This window comes from Esox lucius, chromosome 18 (genome assembly GCF_011004845.1).
Source record: "Esox lucius isolate fEsoLuc1 chromosome 18, fEsoLuc1.pri, whole genome shotgun sequence".
NCBI classification, from domain to species: Eukaryota; Metazoa; Chordata; class Actinopteri; order Esociformes; family Esocidae; genus Esox; species Esox lucius.
In genome coordinates, this window is record NC_047586.1 from 23,480,902 (window position 1) to 23,498,122 (window position 17,221).

At 43.0% G+C, this 17,221-nt stretch overlaps 1 protein-coding gene across 1 annotated transcript in view; it reads right to left on the minus strand.

Moving 5' to 3' along the window:
- The window catches only part of sesn1 (sestrin 1), a 57,561-nt gene extending 43,134 nt beyond the window's left edge, over window positions 1-14,427 (minus strand). Inside the window, exons 1-2 of the mRNA XM_010882130.4 lie at window positions 14,373-14,427; window positions 13,243-13,554 (exon numbers count right to left, since the gene is read on the minus strand). Of these exons, the coding sequence (XP_010880432.2) occupies window positions 13,243-13,521 (279 nt within the window). The 5' untranslated portion in view covers window positions 13,522-13,554; window positions 14,373-14,427. The remainder of the gene's footprint in view (window positions 1-13,242; window positions 13,555-14,372) is intronic.
- Between the last annotated feature and the right edge of the window lie 2,794 nt (window positions 14,428-17,221).

Below are 17,221 nucleotides of genomic sequence, written 5' to 3' on the forward strand. Positions count from 1 at the left end.
CCCGTCCCACCGGGAGGAGACCCCGGGGAAGACCTAGGACACGCTGGAGGGACTATGTCTCCCGGCTGGCCTGGGAATGCCTCGGTGTCCCCCCGGAAGTGCTGGAGGAAGTGTCTAGTGAGAGGGAAGTCTGGGCATCTCTGCTTAGACTGCTGCCCCCGCGACCCGGCCCCGAATAAGCGGAAGAAAATGATGAATTTTCTCTCTTTCACTCTCCCATAAAATCTCGTTTTGTCAACCACCTGGGCTGTTGTTGCAGTATGCACACCGCTCCCAGCTCAGTCACGGAATACTAACTGTTAAAAGCTGCCATAGTTGCCTTTTGTTTGCCCCCCTGACCAGCGCCCTTCTCGCCCAGAAACTCAGTTTTTGAGGATGATCCATTCTATAAAACAGATTCACAGTTGTGCTATACTGCGTTCTCTCCATTTCATATCAAGGGACTTTACGGTGCTCCAGCGGACTCCTTGGAAAGTTCCTATATCCTTCCCCATTGGTGTTTTTGAATCACCTTATTCCTTATTTGCTTTGAATGTTCCTTCACATTGTAGTTATTGTTAGGAAATGTACTAAACTGTGAAACCTCCCAGAGACAGGTGTATTTAACCTGAAATCATGTGAAACATTTTAATTAAACAAAGATGGACTCCATTCAACTAATTACATTACTTTTTTTTTGCACCATAGCTCATTCAGGTGTAATAGCAAAGGGGGTGAATACTTATTCAATGAGTATTTACTGTTTTATATTTAGTAATTTAGAACAATTGAGATTTATTTTTTTTACTTTCACATGATGGCCTTCTTTGCATTAACCAGTGGAAAAAACATTTGATTTCATGTTGTAAAACAATAATATATAAGTCCAAGGGAGAGTATACTGAATACTGTGGTTGAGTAAGCTGAGCAGATAATGCCCAACATAACCCAATACAATTTCGCTATTACTATACAAACTCTGCCTAATCCTTTACTACTTTTACTACTATTTAATTAGTTTAGCAGTGTGTATAATACAGGAACATTGGAAAATCATGTCTGAACAGCGATTGCACCATATAATTCATCTGGTCCTATAAAATGGCCCCATATTCCTAGGTCGTAATACAACCTTGGACCCAATTACACTGGACCCAATGACTCCCACGAGACGGCTGCCCATACCCATAACAATTCCAGCTTTGTGGATCTCACAACATACAACTTTTGTTGAGACTGGGTGACAGAGATGCTGATTCACTTCTGTGGTAATGTTCAAGGTTGTGCTTTTGGGGCATTGAGCAACTATCCTGTTAAGCGTCCGTCTCTCAACACACTGAATCATTCTTCAGTTTCTGTGACCAATGCACCTGCATTTTGGGCATCGTCTGTTTGGTGTATTTGTAACTCTGTTAGTTGCCCCATTTGCTTTAAAAACTCTACTAGTCAGACAACTTTTACAGGTGCCTAACATGACCTTAGCACCTGCGTTCATTATTGTGATTTAGTTACTTCAAAGTAACAGTCCTTTTTCATGTGGTGTGTATGTTATTTTGTCCATCTCTTATAGGAACAGTTTTTAAAATGTGGAAATTGTAGTTGTAACCCACAGCGGCAAAAAGTTCCTGTCAGAAGATAAACTAAATATTAGGGCTGCACGATATATAGTTTCAGCATTGACATTGCGATGTACGCATTCGCAATAGTCACATCGCAGAACGTGCGATTTAGTAAGGTAAACGTATATCAGTCTACAATATATATTTTTTTCAAATGGAAAACCAGCATTTTGATATAAAGGGAATTTACTCTGATTTATGGGTTATTGGATACACAGTTTATTATTATTATTATTTTAAACACGGTTCGTTGCTGCACTTGACATGCAGACTCTGCTTGCACATGATGAAATGATGAACGAGTAACAGGCAAAAAATACAGAAATTGAGAATTTAGTTGCAAAAATAAATGCATCGTCAATGACATGGAAATATGTCGGCTACAAACAGGATGATGTTGACCAAAAACAGGTTCTTTGTCGAGAGTGCAATGGTTGCAACAACACAACCAATTTGTTCAATAAATTGAGGCGGCAACACAAATCTTCATGACGAGTGCAAAGCATCTCAATGCTGCCCAAAGCAAAAATCTATTTCGGATGCATTTGCCAGTATTACACCATACGAGAAAGGTTCCAAACGGCAGAGAGAAATCACAGATTCAATAACATTTCACGTCGCCAAAGACATGGTACCAATTAACACGGTTACCAAAGAGGGTTTTAAAAACATGATCCGGTCGCTTGATAAGCGGTATGTAATGCCATCACACAACTATTTTTCTCATGTTGCCATCCCAGAGCTGTACGAGAAATGCAAGACACAAGTTGAAAAAGAGCTGTTACAAGTGGAATATTATACAGCAAAATCAGACTTGTGGTCCAGCCAGACAACGGAGCCCTACATAAGTCTGACTGTACACTTTATTAATGGGGACTTCCACCTGAAAAGTCTCTGTTTGAAAACTACATTTTCCCCAGAGGATCATACAAGTGAGAACATCGCAACAGGGATGAGAGAAGCTTTAGCTGATTGGGGCCTAGATGAGAGTCGTCTATTCTGTATAACAACAGACAATGCTGCGAACATGGTGAAGGCTCCACCTGAACAAGTGGACCAGATTGCAGTGCTTTGGCCACAGACTGCATCTTGCAGTTGGTAAATTATGACCAATTGTGCATTCTATTTTACTACTGTTGCTATTGCTATACTATTACTGTTACATATTATTACCTAGCAACCTGTTCTGAAATATAATTTTCATGAGTTTCATAAATTGTAGAGGATGGGGCTGGGGAAGAATGAAGGATACATACTGTCAGGTTGATAGCCAAAGCTATTTCTGAAGACAGCCTGTATTTTTTCATATCGCAATATATATCGCAGCAAAACAAAATATTGCAATGTCAGTTATTTCCAATATCGTGTAACCGTACAAAATATAACACTACATCATAATTGTAGGCAGTAACAATAATTTCTTGTTCCAAATGACTGTACTTAATCTTTTGACTCCATGATGTCTATCACATTTATTGTCATGGCCTTGAGGACTGTTGTAAATGTTGCATGCATGTGCAAGTTGTCAGACCAACTAATCTGCTCTTCATTTAACCGGATTTCAAGCAGAAGCAGCCATTTAGGAACCAGAAATTCGGGGGACCCGTGCGGACGGGTGTTGAGGATTTTGGCTGTGAGTATGTGGTTGTGATGTCTCCATGGTGTATGGGTCAAAGGTACAACCCACTTTCCCCCAATCGCTAGCCTAAGGGCAGTATTCATTTCCCTCATTACCCTCGGCAGCCCCGGAGTACGGCAATCTGATCCTAGATCTATATGTTTGGACAATACTTTTCAGCCTTTTCCCTGGAGTTAGTGAAAGAGGATGGGGCTACTTGAAAGAATAGCAATGGCCTCTCTCGGGTGTGGATTTGAATGCCTGCCAAAAAGGCCTGTTTCACAGGGTATGTTCACTGCAACACGACTGGATGACTAGAGACCTATGGAAGGAGCTCAGAGGAACACAGACAAGCTGTGGCCCACTGCCAAAAAGGATAGAATAGAGCAGTAAAAGTTGTTTTTCTCCTTTTTTTAATCCCATCTGCCTACAGCCCTCAAGCTATCCTGACCTCTGGTTTTTGGCGTTTTTATTTTTTCATCTTCTGATTCGGGTGCCTCTCCAAATCTTTCTGCCTAATCGAGTTGCTTTTGCTCTTTCATTTCCATTTGCTCTGAACTTCTCTTTCCCAGCCCTCTCTTCATTTCATTTCTCTATCCATTAAGTCTGCTGTATCTCACACTCTCCAAACACCCTTGTCCTCCTCCTTCGTCCATCATTACACAACAATCGGCATTGTTTCCACTAATGTAAACTTTGTCCTCTGAGATGGAACATTTTGAACCCGGGCTAGTTCTAATTCTCTGTTGTTAAGGACAAGACCATAAGCCAGCAGTAAGCCTCCCCACCCAGTAAGTCCCCATAACCCAATTCTGCGCTGTACTGTACACAGCCTCAGCAACAGAACCGGTGAAACCTTACAAACCCAAAACCCATCAGACGCGGTTTAGTCGTAGTTGTTCTCTGGACTTTTATGCTGAAATTAACGGGTGCCTGTTCGAGTGCCGGGCCATACATGTTTGTGAAAGGGAAAAATCACAACTGTTGCTCTGTGACTCTGCTCATGTGATCAATCTCCACTACCAGCTAAACAGTCACCCTGTGGGTCAAATGGACACTTTTCCATCCAATAAAGTATACTTTTACTACAGTTTTTAAAAGATGCATCAATCTTTAAAGGCTTTGAAACCACTAGTTATTGACATAATGAAAAAAAAAAAAAACTCAGGTCACACAAACATGACAAATCCTAGATCACTAGGACAAGACATGCATTTGGGTGACAGTGCATTTCCAGCAGGTAGCTAACAGCATGTCGTCCATCATGCAGATGGCTGTGTGAGGTGAGCATTCTGTGAGTAGATGGTTGGTGGAACTATAATCATATATATGGACAAATATTTATGGAAAAAAAGAAAAATGATTGCAACCTCATTGCAGTTCTCTACGAATCTGATAACCACTATCATACTGCTGGGACATTTAGTACAAGTGTCCGATTCAAAATGGTAATAGAGATAAACAAGTTGCATGAGAGGATGTGAAAGAACAGCCCGTTCAGGCAGCCACTCATAAATGCGACACACACACACACACACACACACACACACACACACACACACACACACACACACACACACACACACACACACACACACACACACACACACACACACACACACACACACACACACACACACACACACACACACACACACACACACCTCTTAGTACAGTCATGGTTTCCAATCTCAACACCCCACGCCACTGTCTTCAACTCTAACTTTATTCTTAACTAACAACTTTATAAAAGAGGAACACTAAAATGTCCTCCTCAGCAAGGCACAAGCATCGTCTGTCAATAAGCTCATGTGTCAGAAATATTCCACCAATCATGTGCCACGGCCCTGCCTGCAAAAATAAATTCTGACCCTCTTATTCTTAGAAGCTTCCAGTCATGGGTGCAGACATTTTCATACTGAGTTTGCTACCCCCTCAAAGAGACAGATAAACACAAAATGTCTAGCGCAGTTATAAGTATTTTGTTACAGCACACATCCCACACAACTAAAATCACCCCCAAAAGACTACAGTAAAAAAAAAGAAAGAGAAGTTCTTAGTGATTATTTCTTAGTGATTGTTTAGTGTAATTTCCCTTCAATTTTGGTAATGGAAAGGAACATGCAGGTCTAGTCATGCTTCTGTGCCAAATGCCGATGCTAATTTTATGGCTACACTTATAAAAATAAATAATACATACAAATTATACACCAACTGAAGATATACATCTGCCAGGTAAACCTACTTTGCAGACTGAGGATATTTGGGTTAAGTTAAAAGCGGTTATAATCAAATAACATTAGACCACAGTTGTACATTTAAAGACCTACAGAAAGTTAAAATCATGACCCTGTGAAGAATACAATCTTTTCTTTTCATTGGCCAGTCTGAGATACCAATTTTTCTTTGCAACTTTGTTTAGAAGTCCAGCATCCCAGAGTCGCCTCATAACCATTGACAGTGAGTTTGGTGTTGTGCGGGTACTATTTATTGGAGCTGCCAGTTGTGGACTTGTGAGGCATTGGTTTCTCAAACTAGACACTCTTAATATATTTCTCTTGCTCAGTTCTGCACCAGGGCCTCACGCTCATCTTTCTATTCTGGTTAGAGACAGTTTGCGCTGTTCTGTGAAGGGCTCTGTACGAGATCTTCCGTTTTTTGGCCATTTTTCACATGGAATAACTTCAGAAGAAAGTTCTTTGTTTCTGAACACACCAAAAACTCAAGTTGTCTAAAGAAGGCCAGATTTATTACTTCTTTAATTAACACAACAGTTTTCCTCTGTGCCAACATAATTGCAAAAGGGTTTTGTAATGATCAATTAGCCTTTTAAAATGATAAATGTGGATTAGCAAACACAACATGCCATTGGAACACAGGACTGATGGTTGCTGTTAATGGGCCTCTGTACACCTATGTAGATATTCCATTAAAAACCAGCCATTTCCAGCTACCAGTCATTAACAATGTCTACACTGTATTTCTGAATTTGTTATTATTGCTATTCTTTCTAAAACAAGGACATTTCTAAGTGACCCCAAACTAATGAACGGTAGGGTACATTTAGAGAGAATTCAATTAATGCTGAGCCAGAACAAAAAAAAAATTGGCAGGTGTAGTGACAAAGAAAATAATTGTTAGGGAATGTTTGTTCCTTTCTTTATATTTTATTTGCGAATAAATGAAAACAATTTATTTTGGGCGTAGCAGTTCTTTACTGTTCTGTCTGTCTGCATGTTCCTATCTAATATACTAAACTTAAAGAGACTTAACTTTGTGTTTGAGTGAGTGAGTGGTATTCCACACACACACACACACACACACACACACACACACACACACACACGTTTCTGTGACTTTACAGGAATAACATTTTTTTTTCATTCAACAACCCATTTTCCACAAACCCCTAACCGTATTCTTTGCCTAAACCTGACCCATAAGCCTACAAAAGCCTTTGACCTTTCAACACACGTTTCATATAACGTCAGGACATTTGTCATGAAAAGGTTGGAAAACAAACACACAGGTCTCGGATCACGGAGCGTGTTTGTTCAGTGGGAATTCTGGCAGTATATTTAACATACAGTAATCTACACATCAACAGCCCTTACCACAGAAGGGCCTGGCAATGCAGGGCAGTGGTGCTCAGAGACCATGGGTCAGAGGTCATCCGCTCTGGGATCACAGGGGATCTGGAGGTCAGGTTTTCACCATCATGACCAACTAGTCCCTCCAACATCCACACTACTCACAAACAGGTCAGAGACAATAACCCAAACAGAGACCACAACACCTCGTAACAACGCCACGCTGATCCTGTAACAATAGTAACACACACACACACACACTCTCTCTCTCTTACGCAACTGTAATGCATAGGGCTTAACACAAAAGCATAAGAGAGAGCGCTGTCTAAAACAGCACTCATCTTTTCCTCCACCCTGTAGATCTCCCGGGTCAGACTGATCGGGTCGAACATACCCAAGTGTCTCAGATGGAATGCATTGGCCTTGGAAGTCGGTTAGTTTCCACTAAACACAACCCCATAATGCCGTCAGAACCAGAATAACTGTGTGTACATTTGAGCTAGACCAGCAGCAGGGTCAACGAGACACCTGAATAAGAGCTGGGCCCGGCCCGTCTCATAAACCAGGCCCCAGATTTACCGTCAACCCGTTCTATGTGGGGGCATATCATCAACAAAAACGTTTCCACACCACAGCCCGGCAGGTCTGACCCGGGACAGCAGAGCGTTAACCGGTTGGAGGAGACGATGGCCCGGGGGCAACCCGACAGCCATTTGTCGCTTGTTGGCCTTTGTGCTTTGCTACCTGATCCTGCGAGAGAGAGAGAGACACGGATGTGTTGTGACTTGGCCAGGGAAAACAGAATGAAAAACCCTGTGCACAGGCATTGAATGCGTTCAGTTCATGACATGGAAAATTCTGCTCCTGAAAGCAAGACGCCAAAACAAGGGGGTGAAGAGTGGATCTCTGGCGCCCCCCGGTGCAAGAATGCATTAACAACAGAGTTGTGCGACCTGCAGGTTACAGGATGAGACGGTGGTGGTGCAAACCTAAAGATCATACCGGATAAACTGAATGAAGTATAAACCGTGGGTTTGGAAATCCAGTGATGGTCCAATAATCCATTGTGCATTAGCATCTCAAAGACCCTACAATTGTTCGCTCAATAACATTAATCGTCAACAGATGGGCTTGCAATCTGATCGCCGGCACGCAGTTTGGGACTAAAACCCATTGCAGAGGCAAGAGTGCATGGCAATGTGGGTATTTCTAATGGCCTCTCTACCCATGTCACGCTTTCTCTCTCTCTGTATATTTTTCCCGTCGTTCCCCTTCCCATCGCTGCCTCTCTCCCTCCCTCTCGGGATGTGGGTGAGGGAAGCAGTGTGAACTGCACTGCAGTCGAGGGGTGCTGGTAGTTTTCCACTGGAGGTGGTTGACGGAATACAGAGAGGCGTCACATTTGCCGACGTTAACCCACTCTCATGCCTCTCGCCCTCCCTTGTTCCTCAACGGAAAGGCTCCGTCTCGATTTCTCAAGGTTCCGTGTCAAACGGTCCCTCATATATTATTCGGTCCTTTGTAACCCCCACCGCCACCCTCCCAAACGCTCTCAGTTGTTGTTGAATAGCTGTGCTAGAAATAAGCCCCGGCCAGCCCCTCGTCGGTGGTGCCAACTGGCCATGCCGACGTGCCCCTCATGCCATCGGTACCATGGAGACTGCCCTTCTCCCTGCAACACCCCGTTCACCCACCTCTGCTTCCCCTCCACCCAGTGTGAAAAGCACTTTGGCTCGCCTGAGCATTGGGAGTCGACAGAGAACGCAGAACAACTTCTATTAGGACAATAAGGCGTGAATGTATGCGTAGGTATTTAGTGCATAAGGGTGTGTGTCGTTTCTACAGAGCCCCGACCTCCCTTCTCTCTCTGCCTGGCCCAGGCGAAGGTGGGGTTGTGTCTTTGGGTGGTGTGACATGTACGGTGGTGGTTCTTCAATGAGAATGCCATTGTTCAGAATATTAGGTCGAGGCACAGGAGAAGAGAGAGAGTTAACATGGAAGGGCAACAAGAAACGACCGCACATTGGATTCCGGCAAACTGCTTTTCTCCCATGGTGGGGTATGCCAACATGATCAGATCACGTCTCCCACACAACCAGCCCACTTAGTTTTGGTGGTATCCTGGTGAACATCCCCATTCCCCAAATGCCAGGTCAGGCAGCCCCAACCCCTCATTCCTGCTAGCAGGCAGCCAGATGTAAATCCAAAAGCTTTATATCTCCATCTCCACATCGCGCCACAGGGAGAGCATCTCTCTGGGGCTACTGTGCCAAAGGTCGCTGCTGCCGTTCGCTTTCTCTCCCCCCCGCCATGTAATTTGTCTGACCTCGTTTGAGTGATCGCCAGCAGCGATCACCCGTAATCCAGGAGATCCGCCCAGAGTCGCAGACTGCAGGCTTCTGTTTCCTCCCACCATTGATACAGTAAGCAAAACAGGGAGAGAAAAAGGTTCAGGGCGACCCAAAAAAACTGAAAGGACAGGGAGAACATAAACAACAGAAACAAAAAAACACAAATAGAAAAACACAAAAGCTCTCGGCAAACATGAATGGTGTGTCAAACACATTTTGTGAATGAAACATAACTGCTTCTCAGAACGATGCTTCTCAGAACGTGTAGTGCACGTCCACAGAGCTCAATGCAAGTCCCCTTGTACAGCCGGATTCTCAAAGCATCCAAAACCAAGACCAAATGTGTCAGCCCGGAAAACATGTGAAAACAGCAGAGGGGCAGACATGTTGTCGTCATCTCCCTGGAGGGCCTCCTAGGCCTTTCATGTTAATGACGAGCAGTCCCGCCCGACCTTCCTTTGCTGGGTGGAAGGAGTTTGGACAGAGCAGAGCAGGCCCTTCCTTAATTAATCACACGTTAGTGTTTATTACCACATCTACTGAGCCATGATAAAAAGAGAACAAATATTTGTAAGATCAAACTAAAACCACTACAGAACCTGTTCTCCCTTTTCTAGCACAACCTGCACCGTCTGAAAGTCTTTGTTGGAACAGTGGCGAGGCATTCTGCAATAATGACGACAGTAGGATGGATTAAGGTGTCATTTCTTACAGCATTATGCCAATGGGTCTGGCTTCTTCTGATCAAATCCAAAGTGGGTCTCGTCTGTCTGTTAAGAAGCTGACACCAGGAACCAAAGAACCCAGTAAAGCAGATCAAAGTTATTTCTTCTTCAGGTTCTGGATTGGTAAATGCTTCAAATCATACGAATCAGAGCCTTCTTGGTCTCTGCTTTGTCTAACTGGTCCGACAATTACCGCCTTTCATCAGCTGCTTAACACTGACCACACAGAGCACATTCGGTCTGACCAGCACATTTCATAGACTTGCAACTAATACTTTGTATTGTTTAACTCTGGATGTGTGTATGAGTGCAACCAACCTGAACTCCTATATGCATCCACTCAAAACCCTTTGACCCCTGCTCCTTATGTAAACCATGTCTACTCAACAGTCTGGGTAAGCGGTTGTGACCTCGGAATGTTGACCTCTTTGACCCCCTCCCCATGTACAGCGACAAATTGTGAGAACTCTTACCCCCCACCCCCCCCCCCACCGCGGCATATTTTGGGCCATTCGGGCTCCCCTCTGTGTCCAATACTGAAGGAACACAACACCAGAAAAAACACCAGCCCTTTCGCTTCCCTTGCAACTGTCAACACCCCTGTCCTACATTCACAAGGCACCTCCTCGGAAAAACACGGCACACGACAGCTGCTTCTTTAATGTTGAAGGCGGTCACTTACAGTATTTAAGGGTCCATATAAACAAGAGGCTATTTCTGTGTGAACGCATAGCCGAGATTTACTCTCCTCTGTATGTTATTCCAGTTGATTCTCAAAACAGAAACACGTTATTCAACGACACTCCACATAGCAATCTGCCATAGCGCATCCAATTATGAGCATATAGTTAGCTATACATCATTGATACCGTCCCTGGGTTATAAATACATGGATATTTAAAGGGCTCAACAATAACAATTTCCCGATGGCCACGGGCCAGTAAAAAGTCAAGTTGAACTAATACAACTTGCAAGCCACTGTCCGGATTGGGCTAGTGCAAAAATATTATTAAGATTGAGAAAAAATTAAACGCATTATACACTTGACATCCTCCAGTTGTTTCATAATCAGGCACTACCGTGCAGCTATTTGCGTGTGCTGTTGGCCAGTCAAGAGTTGGGCAGGGATGTGACGCTTGGCTGTCTGGTATTGTTTTTCAATTAAAAAACTTAAAAACTCACGCAAGTCACTCAACTGAAGAATGCAGTGAAAGATAACTACGAGCTCAAACAAAAGCAAAACATTTTACCTCAGTGCAAAAAATGATTTACCTGTTTCGACATCATTGGAACTCAGATGCATCGTGTCGTCTGTTGTAAGTTCCCGGCTAGAGCAGACTAATGTGGGTCTTTTTACAAAGGCACTGACAACTTTACAAATAATCACTGACCAGCCACTGACCAGCCATGACAATAGCAAAGAGCACCTGGTCAGCATGACAGCCAAGCAGGAGGCTGACAATCCGTCTTCAGGGCCATTGGTCGTACTGATCAGGAATTTAAATGCTGATGCCCAGTGGGTGATCGGGCACAACATATAACAACGACATACCTAGTAACTAAGATGGACAAGCCAGTCGCCCTGTGCCCCAGGGGATGAATGAATTTGTGTTTTGTTCAAAAGTCAAATGTTTGTTGACTTATCTTTTTATTCATTTTTATAATTATTTTATATATCCAGAATACATTTCATAAAAGATTAATCATGTTAAGTAATGAAAATATTTGGTTATATTTTGTAATAATGATAAATTACAACTATTGGAAGGAGGAACAGTAAAAAATGTTTTGGGGCCAGTAAGTTTCAAACCCAGTGGCACATTTTCTTAATGTACAACTCGGCAGAAGCATTATTCTTGCAGCTCAGGATCTATTTTTGAATGGATGGTTCCTCTGTGATTAGAGTACCAGCCTGCCTGCTCGTCCTGTGCTCTCCAAGCTTTTCTTTTAAAAATCAGCAGAACCGCCAGAATCAGAGAAGGTCCTTCTCTCAAAAACTCAGACTCCACCACCACCTGCCTCATTTAACCGTAGCGGGGCGGAGAAGAGGTATGTAAGGCTCGGGGCTCAAAAGCAACCTTTGGCAAGAAATCAACAATTGCAGCTTAACACAATTTGAAAATACCGGACAGTGGAGTGCACTCTCGACTCCATGGTACACTGTTAAACCACAAAGCTGCTTTGTCTTTGCTTTGAACCTTACTCTGATACACTTATAGACACAAACATGAACTACTCCTGGAACTTAACATGCTTTGATCCATAATGAATTACATACAGTGCCACATCTTCATGAGCTGTTCTGATTGATATATATGAACAATTATGCTTTTAGCTGGGGAGAATATAAGCCCTGTAAGTTAAAATACATTAACCAGGGCATATTCTACACAGTACCGTGTTTAGCCCACTCCACCATTCATAAAATATCACATTTCTATAGTCAAACACTGCTAAACACTTGGAGAAAAAAAGGTTAAAATGGGTCCCTCGGCTGTCCCCATAAGAGAACCATTTCCAGTCCCCATGTAGAACCTTCTGTGTGTAGGATTCTACACGGAACCAAACAGGGCTCATCAAAGGGTTATTGGATCTATTGAAGATTTGACAGGATCAATGCATAAAAAGTAACAACAACTTTGCCTACAGGATGTTTTGATTTCCCAAAGGACTTTAGGGAAACAGGCAAAGTCATTAAACAACACACAAGCTGCATTCATGGCCGCTGCTGCCGGCAACCTAGCGAGCGCCCAATTCTCAAAGAACGCTGCTCCGCAATTCGGAGTGTTCATGCGTGTCTCTCACAATTGCCTCTCCTGGTTCAATGGAAGTCAATGAACTGAGCAGACTGGAACCAACAATTGGTTTCAATAGAATAACGCATTTTGTAAACTAACGTACGCTAGAGATGTATGCGCACACGGTGACCATTGCCCTCCACAGCACACACAAGCTAAGAGGGGAGCACAATCCCCAGCCAACAATTGAGTTTGCAGGCCCTCGACCTACAACAAGGAGTCGCTAAAACAGGACGTGACAGGGCAGCCCAGTCCGACCTCACAGCCATCCACACCAGTCACCGCTGAGCCAATGTGAGCCACTCTCTGCGGAACGCCCGGGCATTTCATCTTGATTAAACAGTGGCACTACAAGGCAGTGAACAGTGCGCCAACCTGGGGCCATGGTTCCCGCAGTACACAATGGAATCTGATAGCTTCCTAACTACTGCGTCTTCAATAGTATTTGGATGGTCCGCCAGAAGATACCTGGCAATAATTGAAACAATGGCATGTTTGAAAGGACTGGAGAACCACCAAATATTGGAAGCTGCAATATCACAATACTGGAGGTCTCTCCTACCTGGACATTTCGCAGCAGCCAAATGCATCGCTCTCTGACGTCGTCGAAGGGGCATCGCTTGGACAACATGAGCAGACGTGCTAGGATGTCGTTCAGGTCGCTGGCGGGGGGACATGCAGCAGCTGGAGGGGAGGGGACGGCAGCTGGTATCGGCACAATGCCCTCCACTCTCCGCATCACCTCCTGGCTGATGTGCTCCATTGCCGCCTCCCTGGAGCTCGGGTCACGGCTGCCCAGCTCCTCCCATCTGGCTGTGGCATCCTGATCGTGGATGTCCATCGTTTTCAGATTGTCTTGATTTCTTGTGGCAGGCTATTAATATAAAGTGCATGAAATACTGTCAAATACTCAAACTGTAGATGCTGTATACTTCCTCCAGCCTACCCACCTCCAAAATCAGTCATGTACTCAATAGTCAGTGGCTCAAATGACAGCTAGCCGGCATATAGCCCACAGGTATGTCAGTTAAAATGTGGCTGTTTTCAGGCAATACGTCTGTAGGGTTGGCATTTATAATCAAAATGTTTTTTTTTTTACTTTGAATAGATAAAAGGACAATTTTATTGCATTGCAAAGATGTTTTTCTCTGAGTGACTAGAAAGAATAAAAAAACAAGCTGGTTTATCAATTGACAATGCAGGAAGAAAATATGAATTTTAAACCCGTACGAAGAACTGTGAGAAAGCCAGACGTTCGTAAACGCATACTTTTATAGCCAACAAAGGATTGCTGTTTACTGTACAGTAATACTGCTGCTGAAAACAGCAAGCTAGGTGGCTGAAGCTACAACACTAGCTTGCTGTTTTGCAGTCCAGCAGCAGTTTAAAATGTGTTTTCAACACGCAAAAAAATCATGTCTCGCACTTGGTCAACCTACATCAATAACCACTGCACTTTGTTTTAACCGTCTAAGTCGCTAATTATAAAAGTGTGATATCTGAATTACAAGGATGGTTTGGTTAGATAATGCAAATGGTCCATTCAATCTTTTCTCGCTCAATGTCTGTCTCAAGCCGTTAGCTGGTTATAAAACTACGATATGTGGCACAAATACAAAACAAACCAGAAGCTATGTAAATTAATACAGCAGTACGTCTTGCAAACAAAAGGTGTCATTAACAAATACTTACTTTATTCACATTCTTTTACACCAAGATACCACACGGCCATGGGACGTCTTGAGACTGCACTGGAAGAGCGAGCAAATTTTCATTATACAGAGCAGCAACTTGGGATGACATCTGATCGACAGGAATGTATGTCCAATGGTATGTTGCATAACAAAATCTAGGCAGATCTATGCAGATTTAAACCAATACGCATCGTGTAAGGCGGGCCTAATCTTCTGTCAGCGGAAACTTGGGAGTTTGATTCTTTTAGGAATCAGACACATGTTCAAAACTGCAATCAAGAGGAATTAGAAACTACACCTCCCAGGAAAGACAGAGTCTGTCGGCGAGAAGAGCCCCCCCCCTTCCCCTTGTTTATCAGAAATGTACAACGACCGCGCGCACGTGCACGCACACACGCACACACACACACACGAACACACACACGCACACACACGCACGTGCTTGAATACTGTACTTGTGAGGACCTTTGCCGACCAAAATCTATTCCCAATAAAAATCCTATTTTCCCTAACCCCTAACCTGAAAACTCTTACCCTAACACTTACCTCAGTTTCCAAAATAACCCCTCTTCTGTAACATTTGCCGTGGGTTACTATACTTGCGAGGACTTGAGGTTGTGACATCTGGTATTTGATACATAAGAATTTTAAATACTTTATGCAACAGTGCTAAGCATTAGAACTACTCAAATATATACATTTACATTTTCTATTTGAAAAAATATTGCCCTTGGAGCAAACGGCATTTTCTGAGCTTGTTCATTATCTGGGCAAATCATTGTGAAGACATCTGTAGTAGCTGATCGGGAGATTACCGCAGCAGGACATGTGCAGACTGTCCCATTCAAGACTGTCACCATATGGCTAGTGTTAGACACATGTTGTTTGTTCATTCATACACACACAGCTCACAAAATTCAAACCTGTGTACACATCCAGAAACCTCATCACCAGAATAATCTCGATCATCATTATCATGTTCATCACAAACCTCTGCAAGCAGGCTGAAAGCATCACAGCTTCACAGCTTTCTGTTCACCATGGCCCTTGCATTTATCTAAATTTGCCATTCAATCAACAAAATTATGAGAGGCCAAAGGTGAAAAGACAAAGGTGTTTTTCATTCTTGTTAGATTGTTAAATTAATACATTTTAGACATGCCTCTGAGCAATGAGTTAAGCAATAATGCATGAAGGTGTGGTACATGGCCAATAACACGGCTCAGTACTGGTCTTAGCATGAAACATTGAAGAGTAGCAGGATACCACAAATTGGCTTAATGTTATTATAAAGCAATTAGAACAATATAAACAATAAAATGGAGATTTCATAAATGTGGTATATGGTATTTTATAAACCAGATGGTTTGAATCCTGAATGCTGATTGGCTAATAGCCGTAGTATATGAGACCATATACCACAGGTATGACATCACATCCCTTTTACTGCACCAAGGCACAACACATTGTGAATAATATCCTCAGAGATGCCTTATTGCTCTTATAAACAGGTTATAAACACACTCAATGCGGTAATGCAGCATTTAGGATTCAAACCATCTGGTTTATTAGGAATCAATAAGGCACAAGGGGGTATAAGAGCTGTTATTAAGCCCAGTGCACTTTATATGTGCCTGCACACAGCATTTAGCCGTGGTATATTAGCAATATATCATAAACCCTTGAGATGACTTATTGTTCTTATAAAAAGTGATGTGATGTCCGGTGGGGATTTCTTTAAGACTGCAAGGGAAAATCGGCTTCCCCTATAATGTCAAAAAAATAATGGTCAAATATGTACTATTGTGTAAACATTTTATTGACTAAAAATGCGTTAAAACACGTTCATCTCTAAAACTAGTTAGTTCAGAATCAGCTACAGGTCGGCTGACTCGATTTTCTTCTCATAAAATCCCGCAGCGTCACATTGCATTTCCCTGTTGAAGCCGAGCGTCCATTGACTTCATGGGGCTGCTTCAATGGGATAAATGTTGCGATTATGTCCCGCCCACGGACGCTCAGCGTCCCTGGGGGTGAATGAGGAATGGGCTGGCCCGGACTCCGGGCTTCCGCGTGATGATTGGAGGATCTGACGATCTGTCAAACTGCATCTCCTTTTGACTGACAGCGGTCTGTACTATAAGAAGTCACTGAAGCTATTTCGCGCTGAGTCCCATCGCGGATTTCTCGAGTGTATTCGAAAGACAAACTGCTGCAATATTTCTTGATATTTGTTTGGCGAAATTGCTAGCCGATTTGCATCATACATTTCAAACAATTATACCACAATCCTCGTTTCAGTTTTACAAAGTTTAATATATTTTTTTAGATAGTTCATTCATTCATATACAGTAGTAGGCTAGGCTAGCGTCGTACGCGGGTGAAACTGCGCACGATGTCAGACTGCTAATATTGTCGACCTGATTTTAGCGAAGCCATTAATAAACAGAGTAAAATTATATTTGTAAAAAAGAAAAATATTGTTCTGTTACAAAATTAAATGTTATTGTCTGGGTTCCAAAATACCCCGAGTGTCACTACAAATGAAGACCATCAGAGGGTTATAATGTAGGCCGAAAATGAGCTTCCCCTCTTTGAAAGACCAGCAGCCGCCACTGGTGATGTCATACCCATGGTTTATGGTCACATACACCAAAGTTATCAGGCTTCATTCAAGATTTAAACCAGACGGTTAAAAATTAAGGAATAAGGAAGGAAGGCGTCTTATATATGATCAAAATACCCTGGCTTAAAGCTGTTCCTAGTCATAACGCATTGCACAGTGCCTGGACACTGCGCTTAGCCATGCATTGGCAATTTTCAACAACTCCCCAACAGGCATTATTG